Source organism: Nestor notabilis, unplaced genomic scaffold (assembly GCF_000696875.1).
Source record: "Nestor notabilis isolate BGI_N333 unplaced genomic scaffold, ASM69687v1 scaffold13228, whole genome shotgun sequence".
NCBI lineage: Eukaryota > Metazoa > Chordata > Aves > Psittaciformes > Psittacidae > Nestor > Nestor notabilis.
The window spans coordinates 63486-86845 of record NW_009938807.1 but is presented as its reverse complement, the minus strand read 5'-3'; the positions used below and the strand labels follow the sequence as shown (position 1 = coordinate 86845).

General features: G+C 48.0%; 1 protein-coding gene across 1 annotated transcript in view; it reads left to right on the top strand.

Annotated features, from left to right (window-relative positions):
• The window catches only part of MSI2 (musashi RNA-binding protein 2), a 105080-nt gene that overhangs the window by 47984 nt on the left and 33736 nt on the right, over window positions 1–23360 (top strand). Inside the window, exon 2 of the mRNA XM_010019538.1 lies at window positions 5737–5785. Coding sequence (XP_010017840.1) covers window positions 5737–5785 — 49 coding nt within the window. The remainder of the gene's footprint in view (window positions 1–5736; window positions 5786–23360) is intronic.

Sequence of the window (23360 nt, the reverse complement as noted above, 5' to 3'; positions counted from 1 at the left end):
AGCTTGTCTAGGAGGGGGATGTGATTGTGTGGTGGGAGCTGAGACCCTGGAGAGGCAAGAGGGGAGCAGCAGTGCCACAGGAGACATGTCCCCAAGAGAGCGGGGTCCACAGCATTTAAGCACGTTGTTCTTAGCCCACCTTTTGGGGGTCTGTGAGTGTTACCAGTGACCACGTGTACCAAATGTGTGCTGGAAATCTGATGGGGACGAGGGAAGTTCTCAGCCAAAACAGCAGGTTAAAGGAAAACTCCAAGTGTCCTTATGTATTTTATAACCTGAGTTGAGCATAGCGAAGAGCCTTGCTGTCATCAATGCTTCCTATTATTAATGATGGAGAAGGAATTGATGAGAAACATCTGTGGAGTCACCTTTAATTTGTCCTGCTGTGGAAAGCTGTTTTTTCTGGAGAGCATTAGTCATTCTTACGCCCCCCTTGGTAGAGTAAGCACTGAGTAACGTGTTGGTGTTTTGCAGGAGCATTTTGAAGTCCAGGAGTAGCCACTGTGCACTTTGGCAAGCGGTTGGGATGCTCTTTGCCATGTCACGGCTGGTGAGCAAGCCCTGAGATTAACGTGATTGAATGACTGTTTTAATTTCAGCCCTGATGGAGCAAAATTAGTCACAATGATATGTGTGTGTTGAATAAAATTGTGGTTTTATTAGCTATAATTGCTGAAGAAGACTTTTTAAAGCCTCGACTGCTGGGGGGAAGAAATTGCTAGCACTGGGATTTGTTCTTGCACAGTATGGCATTGATTATTGTCATGGTGCATAATATGTCAGTCCTCGGTTGGTAAGTTGTCACTGTGGAACACTGGGAATGCTCAGCGAGGGACCGTGCTGTGTGTGGGATGAAGGGCAATGGATGATGATGAGGATGCTGTGGGTGCCTTCAGACAAGGAGCTGTGATGGGAATAGCAGCTTGACAGAGAGAGGGGGAAACGTTAAAGCATTTGTTTATTTGTTTAATTCTCCTGTAAGCAAACCCAGGGGCTTGCTGGAACCATCTTTCCTTACCTGTCTGGTGCAGGATATGCATTTGTCTTAATTTCTGTGGAGAGGAGGCTGTAAATCCACAGGAGCACGTTGCTGGTGCTTGGATTTCACACGCACGTTTCAAATAACAGCACCTGACAGGTTACTAACAGCTCAGAGGTTTTTCTGCTTCAGAAAGCAAAGAGTGGAGGAGCTGTGCAGTGTGGATAAAGAATTTCTGGAATTAGACCAGGATATCCAGCACACTTTTCTTGGGAGAGCAGAAGAAGGGATAGACCTGTAAAGTTCACAAGTCAGGGATGAGAGGAGGTAGAAGCAGCCCAGCTGAATGTCATCCTTCTGGAATTTCTTTTCTCCTAGGACCCAATCTGATGGCCACAGTGTTTGATAACGGTGTATTATTTCATTTGTCTGCCCTAATTCCTCTTTACCTTGAAGGGATGGAAAGCATAACACCAAACCCGTTTGGGAGTGTTGAGGACATACTGGGGCGAACACAGGAACATCTCAACTTGCTCTGGATGTGTCAGAAATTCAGGGTTTGGATCAGGAAAATCTTTCCTAGGCTGGATGAGGAGTGTGAGGCATGAAAACATTCGTTGTGGTTATGGTAGTTTCCCTGTGGAGGGTTTACTCAATGAGTAAACTTGATCCAGATACAAAAAAGAAGAGATGTGAAGTAGTGGCTGTTGTTGCTCTTGGGGACGTGCAGCACCTTGTAACTGACCATTGGCTTTACAAGCTACATGTACCTGGAGCACTTCTGGAGTTTGCTGGTCCATCCCGTGGCTGTTAGAAGTAAAGATGGAGTTTTCCAGAAAACATCCTGGTTTGGCCATTCCAGCAGGCAGTGGCAGCACCGTGCTCTGTGTCTGGAGCACTGTCCTCCAGGGGCTTGGAGAGTCGCTGCTGCTCCTCACAGGAGACCCAGCCTGGTCACTGCGGTGCGAGCGGGTTTGATCATCTCTGATGGCTCAGGGCTGCCCCGTGGAAAAGAGGAGCTGAAAACCCTGGAGAGGGAGGTGGGAGGAATGAATGGAGAATATTGTGTGTTCTTTGCTGTGCTAGATCAGTTGCATTAAATTCAGAGCCTTTCTGAGTACAATTAATGGTCATTTTATTTAGGTCACCCTGGTTTTGTTGCTTTAAATGTATGCCTCCATTAAAGTGGAAGAAAATCAAATACATTTATCTCTGTGGAGCCTTTTGTGAACTGGTTGGGCATATTTTAAATAACCCTGGGAACTGTTAGGATTATTAAAGCCTTTGGCTCCTCCAGGTTTTTTTCTTTCCTCCTATTCTCCCCTATTCCTCCTTCCAGGCAATGAGTAATGAAGTGGTACAGCCCTTCCTTAGCTCAGAGCCCCAAGTGGGTTGAAAAAGAAAAGTTAAATAAACTAAAGCCCATTAGTCAGGCTTTATGTAAGAAACTGGGTCTAAATTGGATGTATGTAAAGGGTATGATGGGACAGAGAAGTCTGTTGGGCTTAAGTGTCTGTTTGTAACTGGTATTATCTGGCAAGTCTTTATTTTCTTTATTTTATTTACCTCATGTGCTAAGACTGTTCATTGTGTAACACATTCTCATGCCCAGAACTAGCTCAGATTGATCAGCTCCTTTAAGCCTCCATGTTGAGCCATCCTGCATCTAAAAGATGTACATTTTTGGTGGCTCTGCTCAGGGGCTGGATGGATGGAACCCAGCTCCTTGGTGTGCTGTTCCTCACTTAGCCCAGAGAACATGCTGTACCTGCAGGAGGCCGCTTTGTGGCTGGTAGCTGGGTTCGGTTCTGATGGGTGACCAGCCAAGCCTTGCAGGTGGCAACTGCATCTTCCAGCCCTGTTTTGGCACAGGAAAATCTTCTCTTTGTGCAATCAAGGTTGCGTGTGTTGAGTTGAGACCTGGAAACTTGCACTTCAAGCATCTTTCAAACGCTGGTCGGAGGAGGGGGTTAACATTTGGACAGTCGCAGCTCCTCAGTGTACTTGAGTTTCATTCGTGGGTTGTTTTTTTTCCCCTCCTTCCCCTGAAACAGGGATCGATTTGCTTACTACAGGGTTTACTGCCGGTTACCTTGACTGCGTCCCTTATTTCTCCTTGATGAAAACTTGAACAAGCCGCTTGTGTTTGATTCACGGAGACCCGTGAGAAACGGGCTGTGTGTGTGAGGCACTGTGGTTTTCTCATTCTATTCAGCCCTTTGTATATTCAAATTCTTCTAGTTTCAGTTCTTGCTGTTCTGCCAGATTTCCATACCATTGATGGGCTTTCTGAATTAATAAGTCTCTTTCTCCCCCTCCCTCCCATACCCTCGCCACCTTTTTGCAACTGGTGAAAAGTTTTCTCTGCGCGCTGCCCCCTCGCATTGATTTCCCTCTCCCTTGTCTAAGCTGCTCTCAGATGTTTTATTTTGCAAAGCGTTAATAGAATTTTCCCTTTGCCGTTGCACTTTATCTATTCAGGAGGTTTCAAGAAGTCTCATTGTGTCACCGGACTATGGAGGCAAGAGGCTATTCTTCTGGTACAATGCCTGCCCTAAAAAATAACGCAGGGTGGGGTAGACTCCGAAAGGGCAGAGACGGAGATAAAATGTTCTGACCTTAGGAAACAGAAAAGATAACCAATTAGACATTGTTGAAAGGGCACCAGCTGGCTTAAAGAACACCCCACTGATTATTCTTTCTTAAAGACAGGCTTGGTCCACATCTGAAACTCAGCTGCGGAGCCGCTTCTCCCCTTTGCAGGCTTTCAGGTTTGAACTGGTGGGGCCGACCCTTTCCAAGGTAGCTGCATGTCTGGTTCTGATCCCAGAAGGAGGTTTGGGGGATGAAGTGCCCACCTCCAGGGTACCTGCGCGCCTCGGGGTCCCAGCCAGCGCATGGAAACCCCCTGGATCAGCCCATGCAGGCTGCGTTGTTACTGCTAATAAGGGTTTATTTGCATAAAAAAGCTCTCTGCCAAGATCATCATTCCAGCGAAGCGGGGCCCTCGTACACATGGCTCAGAACATCGTTTGCCCAGAGCATGTGTCATGTTGTAGAGGTGGGAGAGCTGAACAAAACTGCAGCTCCCCACCATGACCAGGGACTGTGCCCAGGGCCCCTCGGCCCCTCCAGTGCTGGTCTTGTGCCAGGACCTGTTCCTCTGCCATGGCAGCGCTTGGAGGAGCAGGATGAGGATGCACAAGAGGTTCAGATCAGATCCATGGCGGTGCCGCTGAGCCTGAGGGGTTTGTACCCCACAGCTTCAGCTGATGGGAGACTTTGGGCTCAGGCATGGACATGCTAAAGCAAGGTTAGCATCATGTTGTATCTCCTTTTATGTCTCTTCTCCCCCTTACAGCAATGCAAACAGCCTTTTGAAAGTCCCCAGTAACGTCCTTGCACGAGGAGGAGTCGTTTTGTAATGGCAGCTCTTTCAGTGTGTGTCCAGCCTGCAGCCAGCATCACCTCCTGGTCGGGGGACCAGGGCTGGTGGATCTGTGCTGCAGTGTGTCCAGGACCTCTCTGGGCTCTGGTTTGGGATGTGAGGCAACACTGGGAGAGCTTGAGTGTTAGAACTGGGGGCACAGGGTGGGTGGCACACTGAGGTGGAGGAAGCCGTGATGCTCCAGGAACCTGCACGAGGTGCAACATGTAATTTTTGGATCCAGGGAGGCCAAGACCTGTGAGGATGAAAAATAAAGATTGCTGCGCAAACAGAACCCTGGGGCAGAGATAAGCGGTGGTGTAGGGTGAAGGGCAGCTCTGTCCTTATCTGCCTCCTGGTATTGCTCATACTGGTGAGCTTTCTTCCTTGGAGTGAGGAAAGACAGCAGGACAAATAGCTCTGTGCTTAATGTGCTTTGGATTTTTCAGTGCATCAGCACCTTTAGGTCTCGCTCAAGATGGGTGTCAAGGAGCCATGCTGTTCCCCCCCATCTCGGGCCATTGCTAACACAGTTTGCAAACCAACTCTGAAAAAGTTAAGTACAGAGACAGGTTTTCAGATGAGGACGTTTCCTGCAGCACACGGGACCAACCTGCCCCAGCTCCTGCAGCCTCTGAGCAGCAGTTTAACATGTGGCGATGCTGGAAAATAAACTCCAGCACAACATCCTTCTAAAATAAGTGTAAAATTTTAGGTGTGGCTGCACAGATTAAATGGAGGTGGAATAAATCATGCAAATAGTAATGAAAGTTGAAAGCAATTTGGTTGCACTTCAATACGTTTCATCAGTCATCTCTCTTCTGAAGTGGAAATGCCAAGCCTGATGCGAATTAAACCTTCTCCCTCCTCCCTCTCCCCTCTTTCCTCTGGCTTTTCAAAAGGCCTTTTGAAAGCCTCTGAATACCTTTCTTGGCTGACCAGGTTTTACCCTGCTCATACTTCTTTTAACCTCCTAATTCTCAGCCAAGACAGTGACTCTAATTTGGAGAAGTCACGGGCTTGATCTCCATCCACAGCTCCTCTCTTGGTCCTTCCTTATCTCCCTGCAAAAGGAGAAAAGGCTGGGATGAGGCACAGCCAGGGACCGACAACAGAACGTTCAATGCTGAATTTTCTGCTTTAGGATCAAATGTCAGCTGGGATGGGGGTGGAAAGCAGCAGATTCCCGAAACAGAGAGCTTACTGAGCAAAAGGAGATCGGATGCATCGTTTGTACCTGAGCTGAGGCTGCTCCTGCCCTTGTCTCCCCCCTGTCTGTCTGCTGTCTTTGTGAAGGTGTTAAAGCACACGTCTCCCTTCTCTCTTGCAGGTGGAGGACGCCATGCTTATGTTTGACAAGACGACCAACAGGCATAGAGGTAAGAGAGAACAGGAGCTCAGGCGTCACATTGTGCGACAGCTTCTGCACGGTGAGCACAGCCCATCGCTGTCAGCGTGATGACCCGGTGCCTGTGTCCAGGGGTGCTAAACCCTTCTGTCGTGCAGGTGTTGCAGAGGAAGGGCTGTTTGGCATGTTAATGCCATGTGTTATGTGGATTTTCTTACTAGTTATTTGATTCTGCTGGTCAGTCTAAAGGCTTATCTTTGGGAGGACCATTGTTGGGCTCTGTTTGTTACCATGGCGGCTGTCATTAGGTTAAGCTGGGCATACGGCCAGTTAGACTGAGATACTAGGAAATTAAGGTGCTAAACCCCTCTCCTGGGGTTTCAAGCATGCTGGAGTTTGGGAGCTGAGGACTGCTTGTCCTTCAGTGATGGTAGCTCAGAAGAAGCAGGATTTGCAGAAGAGGAATTTCCCTCCCCATATTTCACAAGAGAGAGACAGGGTTTCATCATTGCTCGTACAGCTCAGTGCAAATGAGCTGAGGATTATTTTCAATGTTGTGGCCATTCCCTTCAGCAGAAATAAATGGTGCTGCTCTGTCTCTCAGTGAGAGGTTCATGTTATCGCTGCAGGCAGAGAGCAGCTCGGCATCCACTCCCTTCTGCTGGGACAGGGTTAGATGTGCCTGGGATCTCACAGGGACACCGGGAACGGCTCTGGGGACAGCCTCTGAGACCCTTTTCCCTTTCGTCTGAATGGCATTGATTTTGTGCCACCAATCCCTCTGCCCTAATGTGTGTGTTTGGAGGCAGTGCAGGAAACCAGCGCAGCTTGTGGCTTCTGCCCCCGTGCGACGGCGTGGACGTGTAGCCCTGAGGTTTGTTGTTTGCCCTTCGCACTCCGGCCTCGTTGAGGGGCTCTCTTGATGGATGTGGTTATTGTCTCCGTGGTGGATGCAGCCTGTTTGTTTAGAGAGGCTGCTTCCAGGTGTAGAAGAGCCTGTGCCCAGCCAGGCAGCGGTGGGAGCATGGGGAATGGGAGAGGGGAGCAGCCCAGCTCATCTTCACCTCCGTGGCAGGGTCAGAAGACCTGACCTCCCAGAGCTGTGTGAATTATTCACTGCTCTGAGACTTCCTTAACAAGCAGCTTGGTTTGTGTGGATGGTTGGGTGAGTCAGGCAAACCTCCAGGATAGCGTTCCCCCCCTCCAGCACTTCCTTCCCAGGCACTGATCCCTCTCTGGTGTCAGGGATCATAGTACCCTGCAGAACTCAGCAGCAGCAAGCAAAAGACTTGCTCAGAAAGATAAGCTCTTCAGAGAAGGCATGTGGCCCGCCAGTGCCCATCAGTTTTGTAACAGGAACCAAGTGTTCAGACCTCTTACATAGTTTGCAAAGTTCAACCCCTGGCAACTTCCTTTTATATCCAGGAATTTTCCACCCTTCTCTTTGCAACCACCCTTAAACGGCCCATAAATACCCTTCTCCATTCAGGATCTTGACATGTTGTTTGTTGCCTTGAAAGCTGTGTTATGTAGTGCTTTTGTGCTGGGCTCAAGGGCTCGGGCCCCGCTCTGACGTGATGTGCTGGCAGCTGGGCTCTGGAGTACTGGGGGGTCTGGTCCCAGGAACACACGTACTCAGCAGACTGGACCCTGTGAATGTATTCCAGCAAGGCTTCTGATTGTATTCCTTGTTTTCCTCTCTTAGACTGTTCCTTAACCTGGCAAGTTTATGCAGTGTGCATTGGGCAGGCTGGAAACATCCTGGAGTTCGTCTCCATTCCCTGTGCTTTTGAGGCTTTTGCAGGCCGTTTCCCAAGTGCCCAACCTTGGCTGTGCCCCTGTCACCCCACAGGGCAGGTCTCCACTGTCCCTCTCAAGGATGCCAGGGGATGGAGGCACCGGCGGCTCCGCAGGGATGGCTTGTCCTGGGGGACATCAGCCTGTCCTGCAGCCCTTTTTTTCTGGGTGGCCCCAGCGACTGCCTCGTCCCCAGATAAGGGCTCTGCTCCAGAGATAGAAAGTCTCCATTTGCTGAAGTGTCCCCAGTGGTGGAGTTTTGTTCCCACTGAAGCTCTTGGTTGTGCCCACAGCGAGCTCTGTTCCTGCCCTCTGAACTCACTCGTGGTCTCTTTGCCAGCTTGTGTCTGCCTTGACTGGGCTCCACTGCCCGGGCAGGCAGAGACTCTGCAAGGACAGTAAAAATAGAGCAACGTGCATTAGTCCTTCCTTTGCTTCCTGCAAGCAAGATGCTCGTCTCCTCCCTGTGTACCTCAAGGTGATCCCTCCTTTGTCCCTGCCAGTGGCACTGTGCTGCTGTAAGCACTTTGCAAGGCGTGAGGGCACTGGGAAGCGTCGGCGTTTGTGCTCTGCTTGTGCTGAGCTCTGCTCTAACAGCTCTGGTTCAGCTTTTCTGTGCTCTGTGGGGAGGTGGGATAGCACTGGGAGCCCTGCTCTCAGCTGTGGACCTGGGCGAGCAGCCCCCGAGGATGGATGCCTCTTCCAAAAGCATCTTTTCACTGTCTTATCTGGAGAAAAGGTCCATAACTCCTGAAGCTGAGGGCTGCAGATGTGGGGGTACTTCAGCTGCCGTGGAACCCTTTGGGTTTTCCACCAAAGGGCTTTTTCCCCACAGTGTCTGTTGAAGACAAGAGGCAACAGGTCTTAAATTCTGTGAATTTATTTCATTGTTTAATTTTTTATAGCCTATTCTACATGCAAGCCACAACATTACTCTTTGCATTAGCATCCTTGTGTAAGCTCGTAGCTGAGATCTAAGGGGGTTAGGAGCTAAGAGTCCAAAAGGACCAAAAACAGACTCCAAATGCTGCTGGGTAAAGATGATGCTGCCCACGCTTCCTGTGTGCTCCATCGGAGTCAGGCTCCAAACCCAGGTCTGTCCCTGCCCATGTGGTCCAAGGGTGCCTGGAGCCCCCTCCCCGGGTCTTTGCCCCGCAAGTCAAGGTGAAAGGAAGAAACAAATGCAGAAGGCAAAGAGTCATCTTCATCTTGAACTTATCCAGTTCTCAGTGACATTTTTCTTCTCTGCGCAGTAGCTGGGGCTCATCAGGCTAATACACTGGCTCGTGGGCTCTTGTGATGAAGCGAGTCCTGCTGCATCAGTGGCTGATAAAATCAGCCCAGATTTTACAAATGGTGACATTCTGCTGGTGTAGGAAGCGTGTTTAAAATGCAGCAGTGTACAGCAACAGTGGTAATGGCAATGCTGAAATCCACTTGTGGGTTGCAATCTGTATCTTCACATTAGCCAAGGGAAACAGGAATGGCAGATAAAATACCCATTGTGGTTTACTGTAGTTAGTCCATGCCTGGAATAATCAACATAGGCACAGGGAAAAAGGGAAAAAGCATTAACATTCCCTTCCTATTGCTGCAAGGCGAGATGAATTTCCTGGAAGCAAATTGAGGAGACCTGTTGACATAATTCTGGCACACGTGTGTTCCTCGTGTGTACGTGTTCTGGTGGCGTGTAACCCTCCTGCACACGCGGCGCTGGCCCAGCACCAGTTAGTAAGTGCAAATGCACAGATGTCACCAGATGTAGTAAGAGGGGTTTCAAAACTACTCATCATCGCTTGGAAACCCCACCCAAAATGAGCCTTCGAGCCTTGCCAGTGGAGCACATAACTTTAGTGACATTAAAAATGTCATCAAGCTGCTCATGTTGTTGCCTCTGCTGGTGTCTTTCTCTATTTTAATGTCCAACTATTTCTGGATGTTCTCTAAGGAAGATAAGACTCGAGGCTATTGCAGTTCACGCCTGTCTGTAGCATTATTAAAGGCAGGCTGCAAAATCTGTTTTTAATATTAATGAGTGGATAATTTGGGGAGCATTGTAGGTAAAACAATCCTGTGCTTCATTGGAATGCAGAATCTTCTCACAAGGGTTCTCCTTCTAGCTCGGCCACTTCGTTATAATAGCGAGCACACTGTGAAGTAGCACTTAGAAGGCAAATATCTCTGAGTTAGTTTAGTTAGGATGCCATTTCTTCTTGGAAATGAAGTGTTGGTGAGCCTCTGTTTTTGTAGCCTGTACTGACTTCTGCACTTCTATATGGGGAGCAAAACCACATACAAAAGTTCTCCAAACGCTTTGGAAGATCCCTTTCATTGCTTTCTTCGCTGCCTAAAATTTCATAAACTGGAAATTAGTGGGTCAAGATTACTAAATCTTGAAAGGCTTTAGTAATTGGAAAGCAGAAAAACAAGCGGTGGTGTTATTTAGTTACCCTTGCAAAGCATAGATAAAATCTGGAGTTCAGCATCAGTTATTGATCCTTGGGGTTGGAGGGAGCCTGGCAAGATGATGGTGTCCTTCTAACTTAATTACAGAAAGCAGCTCCAGAAAGCACAGCACTTCACTGCCAAGCACAGCCGGCAGTGGGACAATGTGGCCACCTTATCCTCGTGCTTTGCTGGGTGATCCCCAGGCCCCGGCAGCAGGAGCTGCTTTGAAGGAGGGAAGGGTTGGATGGAAGTGTCTGAGCCGAGGGGCTTGGGAGCGGGCTCAGCACTTCCCAGGCTGTGTTCATGCAGTGGAGTGTCTCCTGATAAATCCTTCTGTATCTCCCTTTTCTCCTCTTTCTCTCTACAGCTGTTGAGCATGAGGGTAGAGATGAGTCAAGAGAATGTGGTATGTTGGTTAGTTATCATAATGGGATGCTCTTGATCACAGCTTTTGATGCTCTCTACCAGCATGTATTTGTTGCTGCTCCAGAAGCTCTCCTTTTGTGACAGTCCCACGTCTTGAACTTGCAGAAAGACAAAGATTTTGAGTGATTGAATTCCCCAAGCTGTAATTGCCAGTATTGAATGTAATACTATATGTTTTTCAAAGCCATACAGCCCCCAGAGTTATTTTCATATCAATTAACTCTCTCTCACGGTTGGGAATGGCAGGGGAAGAGAGGAGGGAAGTGACAGCATGTGATTTGGACTTCTTTAATCTTAGAACTAAACAAAGTTAAAGAATGCAAGCTATCTGTGTGACAGTAACGATATCCTACGTGTTAGGGGTTAAAACATCTCCAGAAGACAGGCAGTGATTGTGGCAGAGCTTTAAAATGGCTTGGATTTGCATGGGGAGACTCCCGGTACCTGCCTCGCAGCAGCCTTCTCCTGGAGATGTGGGAGCTCTGCAGGTCTGGTTTGATCTAAAACCACAGAATTCAGACCAAGAGATGTGTGCACCTTGTACCACTGCACACGGGAGCACGGTGTCTGCTGCGTCCTTCCCGTGCCTCCGCTCTCAAGGAGGAACGTGAGGGTCGTGCTTCGTGTCTGCGCGATCCCCGTCTGTAGATTTCAGTGCAGGAAAGTAATTGTCCAGGTGGAAGCGGTTGGTATAATGGTTGTGTTTATTGGAAGAGACAGGAGTGATGTTGTTAGTGAGATACCGTCTGTGCCTCGGCGAAGGAAGATGCTTTTCATAGGAGAAAAATAGCCTTTTGCATCCTGTGTGGCTGCCAAAACCTCGGCTTTGGGGCTGACCTCTGAAGTTGTAATTGACATTTTTATAGATGAGATATAAATATAATTAAGAGCTGCTGCAATTATTTGTTTATCGCCATCTCCCTCAAGCAAGGCAAGGTCGTGTGCACTTAAAAATACCTCCCCAGGCACTTCGGAGTAAAGAGTAGTTAAAATATATAGAAATAATTGCTTAATTTGGTCATTCTCAGGACAGCTTTTCTGGGCAGCAGCCTGGCGATAGCACCGAGCATCAGCTCTTCATCTCTTCACATAGTTTTGCTTTCAGAAGGATGGAGCTAAAGGCAGAGCTGCTATTTGGCCACGTTTGACCACAGGATTTGGGAAAAGCATCCACAAACACAGTGGTGATGGGTTTTTTTCAGAGCATAAAGTGCTTTGAGGGCTTTGGATGAAAAGTGTAACATCAGATATAAATGGAGGCAGTATTATTGTTATTGCTTCCCTGGATGAGATGGGCTTTTATTTCCTTGTCAGTTGTATCACTTCATAAATGGGACTCCAGAGAGTGCAGTTGTTTTGTGGAAAGCTGAAATTCATCCCGGGGACCTGAGGTTTGCAACAGGGAGAGATTTTAACCCTTAGTGCACAGAGATGCAGTGTGTTTATCTGCTGCCAAAGGCACAGCGGGTCGGAGGGAGGAGGAGCTGCAGGCGGGGGGGTAGAGTGATTTTTAAACCAATATTTGCTTAAAACTTGACATGAGGGCTGTGAAGAGTCATTGGGGTGGTGATGGCTGAGCACAAATGCCGTCACTCATACCTCTCTGTTTAGATTGCAGCTATGACATTTTGGATGTGCATGTTTTTAATATTACACCCTCACTTATAAATATTCATGTCATAAAACACATTAACGCTGACGAGCGATATTCACATCTCTGCTTCGTGTCGTGAGCTCACCTCCTTCCCGCCTGGAGCCAGGGAGGGAGCCGGGATGGCTGATGGCGTTGAGATGGAGCTCATGGGGCTGGATGGCCACAACCCACCAGTTTCCCATTTGGCATCCATTCCATTTCCCCCCTTAGCCTTTGTATGAGGTGGTGAGCACTGAGTGTTATCCCTCTTCCAGGGTGACTGCTACTGCTGGGTTGGTGGCTTTCACACTGTGACATGCCAGTGGCGCTGAGCTTGAGGGGCTTGGTGCTGATCCCTGCTTTGGTGTTAATAAACACAAAACAGAAAGGAAAAGCTGCCAATTCTTGGATCCATCTCCTTTGCCTTTTAATTTCCTGGCCAGCGCCTGTTGCTGCTGCATCAGGGCACCTTATGTGGAGTGTAAAACTAAATGCATTCAAGCCAGTATGAGCCCTGCATCCCAGTAGACTCTGCTTCAGAATAGCAAATAAGGCTCCCGGCCACGCTTTTCAAGGCGATTATTGAACGTCTCGGGTGGTTACAGTTATCCTGCCCCCAGCCTCATGCTGGATAACGCCACCTGAGGCTTGGAATAATTGCCCAGCTATGTACTGTCTGTCATACCTTATTGCTTAATTTTATACCAGTAATGAAAATTACATCCAGAGGAGGAGAAAGAGCGAGCAGCTGCACTGGCCGGGGCGCACCGGAGGAATAGACGTGTGCAGTTCTTGATCTGAAGAAAGGAGAGGCTCAGCTTGCCAGCAGCACTCAAGAGAGGGCTTGACATTTTTATCTTCTTGTTTAACAAACAAATGCAATAATAATAATAATGAGAGGAAAAAAAAGATCCCGCCAACCAAGGATGCAAACACAGCCCAGCAGTTAGTTTGGAAGTCTCCAGTTTCACAGACTTTAAGGTAAATATCAGCTTAAAAGTATATTGTAAAGGACAGCAGGTTTGTAAAACTCATTTGTATCTTCATAGGTAACAAGCTATTTAATTCCCCCTCCCCAGAGGGAGAGCCCTACACAGCCAGACCTTTTTGACCTTAACTTATCCAGCCTCCTTTTGATTCACGCTAATACTGGTAGTAACAGGCTGGGTGCTCTCCTGCAGCACCCTCTGTCCTGCAGTGCTGGGTCCCTCGTAGCTCTGCAGAGTTGGTGTCAGGCACAAACAGAGGCAGGATCCCCATCCTGCTCTCATTCCTGATGTGGAAACAGCTGCAGGAAGGGCGGGTCAGAGCCAGAGCATGAAACCTGCAGGAAGGAAGAAGTGCGCAGGAAGAAATCTGGCATTTTCTGTGGCACCTGCATATAAGATATTAAATAGATTTTCAGGTATCAGTTAAGCTTTCTGGGATGCAATAAATGATGGGTTTTTGTATCAGCAGAGGCTGACACCCATTTGCCTCGGATGGGAAACCAGAGACATGACAAAATGGGAGATGCTCTCACAGACATCTCTGTGTGGTGTCCAGGGCTAGACATAGGCAGGACCATGAGCTGAAAACTGGGTATTTCATTCCTGTAGAACTGCACTTAACTTGCTATCTTAAAAAGAAAAACCTTCCTATTCACTTGTACTGAACAGCATCAATAACTTAATGCAATTGGGCTGCAGGTGTATTGCAGAGTAAATCAGTTAAAGCCTTTCTCATCTCTGAAAGGTTCTTCAGGAAATGTAAAGCAAGAGTTGTGCAAATGTTCAAGAACTTTCTTAAAATGATGATCCAGACTCTGTTCCACTTGCAGACGGTCTCTGTGTGAGAGCTGTGCCAGGGTGAGGGCTGCGTTAGAGCAGACAACGTGATCTTCCCAGCTGGGGCTGCACTGAGGAGACAGAGAGGTCATTTTAATACGCCTTCAGTTTGCCATCTTTATTGTCACTGCTGAGCAGCCAGTGTGAGTGGCAGATAAATTAGCAAAAATCCTGATGATCTGTGAATGGAAAGAAACTCTAAATGCCCTGAATAAGTCCTTGCTTATGAATCTACTCAGCTGATGAAACCAAACCTCTTTACTTCCCAGAACGTGGGAGCGAAGTGATTAGCAGGTAGCTTCAGGTCTTGGGGGACTATTTGAAAATGTTAATTGAGGAAAGGCCAGAAACAGGAGGAGAACAAAATGCAACATTTACATAGACAGGCAGTCCTCATACAACAAGCAGAATTAAAATCAGCGTGGTGACCTTGAGAAAACAAGCAGCTACTTGCAGCATCCCCGTGCCCAAAAATGTGATAGGAAAATATGGAGACGCAGTGCGCAGCTCCCACTCCCTGGTGTGTTTCCTGTTCCCAGTGGATCACTGAAAGCAGACTGGGCAAGTCCTCTCAGATGTGCATTGGGCAGGGAGGAGCTTTTATTTTCCATGTATCTGTGCTTTGTATCTGCTGGTTTTCATGGAATCACAGAATGGTTTGTGTTGGAAGGGACCTTAAAGTTCATCCAGTTCCAATCCCTGCCACAGGCAGGGGCACCTTCCACTAGAGCAGGTTGCTCCAAGTAGTAACATATCCCCTATCCCCAAAACCTTGAGATTCAGCAGAAACTCCGCTTACACAAACAATGCTGGTAGCAAAGGCTTTTACCCTTGAGTGGGTTCTGCTGCTGTCTCTGCTGTGCTCACCATCTCTGGCTGTGATTTGGGTTTTCTGGGCAGTTGTTTGTAAGTGTTGGTAGCTCAGATGGGGGATGCTGGTCCAAGCCATAGGGTACATCTGCATGGGTACATGAATGCAGTCTCCTGCCTTGGTCACGGGGCTGGGTGTGCTCGAGCATGTGGCTGTTCCCAACCCCACTCTGTGCCCAGGGTCATTTTTGCAAGGCAAAAGCTTTGAGTGACTGCTGCCAAAGGATGGCTGGGCAATGGGGCTGTGACTGGAAGCACCCCTGCCCTGCAGTGAACAGCTCACAGCTCTGGCATAACGTCTCACCTGATCAAAAAAGCAAATTAGAAGCTGCTCAAGCCACCAGTGTAGGTATGTAAACCTTGTGCAGGGCATGTGGGCTCACTCGGGGTCATCACCATTTCTCATCGCTGTGCTCTTTCTTACCTGTGCTCAGTAGTGGTTTTCCCAAAACGTTGAGTTTTGACTGAAGATTTCTTTAATTAGGTTGATTAATACGTACTGGCGAGGAGTGATTTTGCTTATTCTGTATGTTTTTTGTGTATATAAGCTGAAGCAAGAACATCTGGTGCTTTTTTTGCTGGATCTGATAGAATAAGTTGAAAAATGGCTTCTTTCAGAAAAGTGCAGGTCGGCGGGTTTGTGTTCGGGGGTTTTATTTACTTTTAATCTGTTGAGTGTTTGCTGGACCAGAAGGAGTACCCTCACCCGGTGTAATCATTCACAGGTTGTTCTCCATGTTAAAACACCTACCAATGCTAACAACTTCAGTTCTCCGCTTTGGAAGAAGATCAGGAGTGACAGATACACAAGTAACCCTACACAGCCCTTCCTTGAGTGATTCCAAAGCTCTTCGCAGGCATGTGGTGAATTAAGCTTTGCATTGTCCCAGTGGAGCCAGTAAAGTGTGGGGATTGGGGTTCAGGGTGATGAACTGTCTTGGTGCTGAGCATGGGGCTGGGGCTCACTCTATGGCACCTTCTCTCCATAATTACTCTTAGTGTGGCCATTGCCAGCCCCAGAATAAGTCATTTGAGAGTTGTGCGGTTGACTTAAGTCCCAGCAAGGCTGTGGTGATGGAAGCCGTCCTCCTCATCCATAGCACGAGCCACACGTGAACACACGTGTCCAACAGTGTGCTCAAAATTAGGGCAGGATCCATAGGGAGCAGCCTGGCAGGAGAATACGCTTCGAGCATCATCGTAGCAACAAATATTCCCCTGTGAGCTCGCAGGAGGTTCAGATGAGCTGAAATCACTTCAAGCTATCAGAGGCAGGTTTGGCTGTTGCCAGTTCCTGTTCTGCAGGCCTGTTTCCGTCTGGAGCAGAGGAGCAGAGGGCTTGCTGCCCTCCTGCAGCAGAGCTGGGCTCTTGGCAGAAGATGCTGGTCCCTTCCCGAGCTCCTGAGCTCTCTGCAGGCTCCTCACCCCAGGCAGGTCCCTTGGACATGGGCTGGGGCCAGGTATTGGGCAAACACCCACCAAGAAGATGGTGAGAGCCTGTTCTAGCAGCTCTATTCCTTTTCACCCACAAAGTAAACTAATAAAGAAGCGAAAACATTTGTTTTCCAACAGTCTGTGGATGTAATTGTGGGAAAACAACAAAAAATGAGATTCCTAAAGTGTGGGGCTTGTTTTGTTGCAGATCAGGAGCCTGATCCCCCTCTGCACAGGCTTTCTCCTCGGTTTCACTTTGTCCCTTGCAGGGCAGGACCTCAGATGCTGGTTCAGGACCTGGCGCTGGGATTTTGGGGAGTTCAGGAGCAGCGTGAGGGTGGTGGGAGCTGGAGGTGGGCTGATAACCTGCCTGTCTGCTGGGGAAGGAGCAGCTGCGGAGGGAGCAGGGAGCAGCTGTGGGTATGAAATTAGTCATTCTGTGAAGAAATGGGTTTGATAAATAATAAAACAGTGGTATTAACAACAGATGCTTTCCAGGTCAGGTGACTTTGATAAAAGCACCCAACAGCCGTGGCTAATGGTATGAAAAATGTGTATCTATATTTATAGCTCTATCTATATGAAAAGGCGTATAAACAGGCACGTGTTTGTGTATGGATGTGTCTGTGTGTACACACTCACCTATAAATGTACCTGGCGTTTTATTTCTGTTTTCAAGTGACAGTGAGAGGGTCGCTGCTCCTGCTCTTTGCAGCCTTTGAGTCTCCCCAGGAAAACCTGGCGTGTGATCGGTGTCTCCCTCCCTCCTCTCCTCAGCTCCATTTGTTTTTCCATTCCTACCTTTTCGTTTTGGTAACTGGTTTGATTTGTAAAAGCCCCCCATGCCTTACACAGTGTTTCCCTTATGGTGATTTACTGTGTTCTTCTTCTCTTTCACCTTAAATCTCTGATAAGAGCATCTTTAAATGAAATTGCTGCCTGGCACGGTTACACGCTCCCGGCTGGCTGCCAGCGGAGACGGGAATGCTGAGGAGAGGGGCTTTGGGAAGCCTTCCCGAGCAGCATGAGGAGCGCAGAACCTGGGTTGCAGGTGGGATGGAGGAGGCTGAGGAAGGGGAGGAAGCACAGCTGGACCAGCTGGGGTCTTCTCCTCACCCAGCCATTGCCTTTGAACCCCGCCTGGCAGCCTGGCCACGGCAGCCCCATAGCAGGGACCCCTGTGATCATGTTGCACCCAGTGTGGTGAATGCTGGTGTTTTAGCAGGTGTTGGTACCAGCCCCATCCCAGTGATGCCGATGGTTATTGAACATTTCCCTCTCTTTCCTCCTGCTAAATTCCCTGTTAGTCTGACTGATTATTGCCACCACCACTGCTCCACATCACGGAGAGGCTCAGTGGTGGGGTCAGTTTGTTTTCCCCTCAAAGCCATAAAAGCAAACCTGGGACCATGGTGTTTTTATAGGGTGACCCAATGTTGCCTGTGAGTTTCCAGCACGTCCGAGTAATTGAAATGTTTGGGGATAACTGTTGGTTGTGCTGGCTGAATGTGATTTATCAGGGGAAGGCATCAGCAGTGGGAATATCAGTAAATAGAACTGTCTGACATGGCAGGTCATTTTTAGTTTAATATGGTAGATTTAATGAACTCTTGTCTTTATAATTCATGGTACTTGCCGAATGCATCCCTTTCCCCTCCATAATGACGTTCGTTACAGATCTGTCCTTCGTTAAAGGCTTTATTAGGGCTGGCAAACTCAACTCGCCGAGTTGCAGCGCTACGTTTCCCAAGTGCAAAGGGTTATCTAATAAATTGTTGCCTTTTGCATTTGATACTATTAGTAATAAACGTGGCCAAAAACTTCCCTGAGTAGTTCATGTATTATTAATCATTATTATTATTGAACGTTTGAAAGGTCGTTTGCAAAGACCTTTGGTGTGTGTTTTCCCAGCTCGTTGGGGCACATGTATCAGCTCTTCCTGCCACGACACCTCTCCAGTAGTTTGTGTGTGTTGGAGTGTGTTTGGGTCAGAGCCGACAGCGGCCCCCAACTCTGCTGTCAAGTGATTTAATAGCATTTGTGTCCAGCCTAAGCCAATCTATCTCACCTCACAGAGGAGAAAAAAATAATCCTGCATCAAAATTACTGCTTTTGGAACTGTCTTGTCTCTTTTGAGTAGGAACTGGAGACAACTAGACAAGCTTCAATGAGAGCGAATAAAGAAACATTACTTTCTGAACACAATCTTCTGTTACCAGTCACTTTTCAACAGACATTCAATCAAAATGCTAATAGCAAAGGCAACAAGGGAGCAGGGTTATTGTAATACTAATTGATAGGCTGCAGGGATGGGTTTTGATAAGTGCTGTTGAAGATAGATTTTTGAAATATGATTCTCTTTAATTACAATGATACTAATAAAAAATGAACAAATGATTTAATGATAGTTTTCTAGGTAAGAGCTTGAAGATTTTTCGTTCAAGTTATTTTGTAGGGGTTTTTTTTAAACCAGAAATCACCTTGAAAAATAAAGCCATAGAGGAAGGTAGTGACTTTATCTAGACTTGTGTGGCTACTTTGCATCAAAATTAATACTGTCAAATCTGAAGCTCTTGAATAAGAAATCCAGTCATTTATTTATACAATAGACTCTGCTGAAAGCCCACAGTTGAAGCCACGTTACATGTAGGAACACATTTAATATCTAATGCTATAATAATTAGGATCAATTATGCCAGCAAGGATTTTAAAATGCATTTTGAGGGAGGGGAAGAATGGGCTGAGGAGTATTCACTGAGGTTTTAAGTTTTGTTGGTTTATCTGGGGTACCAGGTTTGCTTATATTAATGGAGATGATAACACTCAGTGATGGGAAGCTCCAAACTAAGACCCACTTTCCTTGTGCAGCAGGATTTTCCATGTCCCAGATGACGGGAGAGCTGTCCTCAGCCATCGCCATCCCCATCTGCGTCTCTCCTGCTCTCTGTGGGGCACACAGCATCCCACCTCCTCTGGCCCTAAGGAGATGGGAAAGCAAAGAGAAAGGGCAGATCCATCACTAACAGGCAGCCTCTGCTTCAGCTAATTTGTGATGAATTAATTGATAACAAAACAAAGCAGGGGGGCTGAGTGAGTGTGTGTTTTGCCTCTGTTGTTGTTGGGGGGGCTCTTTCTTGGGCAGGGAAGGATGATCTCTCCTGCCTTTAGATTTGTCAAGCTCTCTCTCAAAGATCTGCCAGAGAAGAAAGGGTAATTAATAGGCTTGAAGTCATTTCCGATGTGTCAGTATTTCTGCCTTGCTTCCAAGTGATAATGTTCGCTGGCTCGAGGCCTCCAGGGAGCCTTCCATCTTATTAACTTGTCTGGGAGAAACAGTGAGTGGGGACAGCTTGGGCCAGTGGGTGACATGAAATAAGGATTTGTGGTGTAGTGAGCTGTAAACACGGGGGCTGACGGAGTAAAGAGTGGAAAGGAGAAGAAAATAAAGGAAGAAAAAGATATTAAAAAGGCCACTGGTCTCACGTACGTTGGCGGGGGGATGCAGTTTATTTAGGGCAGCCTGGACCCGACCTGCAGAGCTGGACCTGGTGGTGTGCTGCGTCGCCCATGGCCAAGTTTGGCTTTTATTTAGAAGTTCAACACAAGGCACTTGGTTTTCAGCAGACCAAGGGCTGAATCCTTCTCCTCATCACTTCTGTTTGCCAGGTCGGTTGGCAGGTTTTATAGCTTTTGTTAATTGCATTTGAGAACTTAAGTGTTAAACTTAAGACATCTTCATTCAGAGAATACTGCGAGGACTCTGTCAGGGCGAGCAGTGGAATGGTTATAGGCAGGTTCTGGGTTTGGATGTGCTCAGTTGCCTTCTTGCCTTTGACTTTGGTAACAGCTGCAGGACACCCTGGGAAAGAGGGTGAGAGGGATGGTGAGTCACGTCCCGAAGTTCACCAGGATCAGACAGGAGATGTCTCGGAGCAATTCTCTGTGCAACTGAGCTGATGGGTTTGCGCAGCATTGAGCATCGCTGCCACTGGAGCTCTGCCCTTCACCGCAGATGTGGCCTTAAATGAGGGCGATGCCATAGCTGCATATGTAACCTTCTCTGCTTTTCTTGGTATGTTTCCAAATTCTCCTTCATAGCAAAAGCGCAGGAGTGGTGGCAATAGCCACTGGAGGAGAGTGGGGTGGAGGCAGCGCTGGTCTCCTCATGTACACGCTGTTCCTTGGAGATTGTTCCCTTTTCCCTTTTGAAGTAGCAAACCTCGGTGTTTCGGGTCACTGGGAAGGAACAGGATGTCTTTCACATATTGACAGGTTTTCTTCTTCTCTTCTTTTCTGATCTCGCTCCTGTTTGTCAAGCTCACTTTTCATTTTCCAGAGAAATGATTATGACTAAACAGCTCTGACAACCTCTTTGCAAAGTGTGAGAAGACTACAAGGAGTGGGGGGGGGAAAGGAGCCACCTCAAAGCTCTTCAGTGATAAAGCTATTGAACTGGCAAGTTTTTCTCTTGTACTGCAGAGCAGATTTCTGTAGAGTGGAGTTCCCCTTGCAAGCACTTACTAGGGAGACACTAGTATAATCTAATTAAAACTTGGTTTAATATTCTGTGGAAATTAAAAGTGAATCCTTCCTGTTAGGAAGAGTGATGTGCAGGTATTAGTCCTCTATGGCTTGTTGTTGTTTGCTTCTTCAGCTGTTAACACTGCCTGCATGCCCAACATGATAGTTTGCGTCCATTAACAGCACGCACGTCTCAAATGATGAGTGATAGATAGGAATAGGTGAAAGCTGGGTGCTGGATTGTATTCTTCGTTTTTAATGCCAACGTTACTTCCTGGAGGTAAGCAAGGGGAGGGGATGCTGTGCGGTCTTATCTGTGAAATTAAAACAAAGTCTCATTATTATAGGGTGGAATTTAGTGGCTGAAGCTTCATTCTGAATTCTTCAGCTAATTGCCTGCTGATGAGATGAGAGACAGGTATTGCTAACGCTGGCCTTGAGCGGGAAATCTTCTCCTGCAAAGCCTTAGACTCAGTGGGAGCCTCAGTGGGGCATAGGGTGTTGTTGCAGGTGAACATGAGGATGGGTTCCCCCTGATCCCATGTTCCCTGCAGGGCTGGATCGGGAACTGGAGAGGATACAGCTGTGGGACAGGATGGAGCCACCCAGCAGAGCAAGTCCCTCTGGCTTCTTCATGCCTTCATCCCCACCCACCCCAGCACTGCCAGGGGTGCCCAGCCCAGCTTTCGGGATGCCTGTGCCATGGGGAGCGTTGTGCTGGCCGCGAGCATGTGGCAGCAGCGTTTGCACTCTCTGGCTGCCCGTGTGTTTAATGCACTTTCTGCATTCATTTACAGTATTTATTCTTTTCTGAGATTTTGAGTTCTTCCCATTTAGAGGACGGGGTAGGTGTGTTCTGCATTCATGGGGAGATGAAGGAAGTGGTGACCTCCAAATAGCAGGTAACAGCAACCTCCCTCCATTACCAGAAAGCCAGAGCATCTGCAAATACCCAAATGTTTCCCCCTCTTTCCCCAGCTGTCTTTCTGAACTTGATTTGACACACGCTGAAAATATCTCTGTTGCTGATCTATTGGAAGTTTCCATTATTGACTGGCAGCAAGGCTGCTTCTGTGCGTGTCTCGCTTGTGGGCAGAAGATAACTTTCAAAAGCACTGTGTTTATCTGGAGAGAGCAGAGTGGTGAGGCAGGAGCCGCGGGCCAGCCGTGGGGATGGATCAGAAACTGCCTTTGCACGGGAGCAGAGATGGGAGGATCTGCCATGGAATGTGCTTCTAAAATCCCCTGCTCTCTCCTCCTCCTCAGGGAGCCAGGCACTAATGAAGCTGTACCAGGCTGCAGGGACCCAAAACCAGTGCTCTGCAGTGACGGCAACTCGAGAAATGAGAGCTGCACTGAGTATTTGGAAGGAGAACTATTTGCTGTGCTATTTCTGGGTCCTGCACTCTCTGGCAAAGGATAAAGTGTGAGTCCTGGGCTGGATGAAACACTCTATCAGGCGGGTTTCAGTCTTGAACGACAATGGCATCGTGTAATGGTTCAACACATTAAGTCTTTAAAACCATATGCTCGATGTGTCATTTCACCAGAACTTTATGTTCTTGGCGATAACAATCTGCAGTGCGTTATCTGCGGGCTCTCGCTTGTATGTCTCTTACAAGCTGATAAACTTTGAGCTGGATGAGAACCAAGCGCGCTTCCTTGTTAATGTCTTGATTGGGGCTGGAATAGCCTGTCTGGGGGTTGGTAACGGAGGAGTCTGTTTTGGATGAAGCTCAGCACCTCTGGTCCAGGTCCTCCCGCTCATAGGGCTCCAAGCGTTGTGGGGATCCTGCGAGCTCTGCCCTTGCTCCACAGCCAGGTTGCTGGTGGCCGCAGAAGTAACTACCACCACTGGTGTTTCAGAAGAGGGATGCTTCACTTCACTTGGCTTTTTAATCTCTTCCAGCACCAGGTTGGAATAAGCACTTTTTTGGTGCGCGGTGATTTATTGTGCTGAGAACTGGGGCATTATTCATAATTATGCAGTTTATGAGAGGATCCCTGGCAGTTTCCTCCCCTGGTAGGCTGTGGGAGCTGGCTTAATATTTAAATAAGGGCCCTGGGGAAAGGACACGCTTGCTTTCAGCACGGGGCTTGGCGCGCTTGTGGGCTCAGCCTATTGAACCAGTGTCTAATTGCCTCCCTCCAGCACTGCCGCTCCCTTATCAGCCGGCCATGGGGCAAGGCCAGCGTTTAAAATGACATGGATTGTTAGAGAACATCAAACTTTTTAATACAGTTAATGATCCTCTGCTATAAATAGTCTGCTCCTGTTGGCTGCAGTTAGGCTTTGGTGCTGTGCCTCAGAGCTGCAAGGCCTTGCTTGGTTTGTTGGGGTTTCTTTTTCCCCTCTGTATATACTGTAGGTCTTGCTGGATCGGGAAGTGAGGGTCCTGCAGAGCAGGAGTTTGCCCAAGGCCATGCAGGGGGTTGGTGGATGAACAAGGTGGGGGTCTGACAGCCTTTTGTATATGCTGTGCCCCAAAAGTTTCCTGGCTGTCTCTCAGGTCGAAATATGACTGTGAGGTTCATGGAGGAGAGTTTGGAGTCAGGGCTCGCTGGGCTCGGTGGCTGTGTGCTGCTGAGGCAGCAGCTTCTCAGCTTCTGGAGTCAACGAGGACCTGGTCCTTGTCCTGCTCCAACACGAA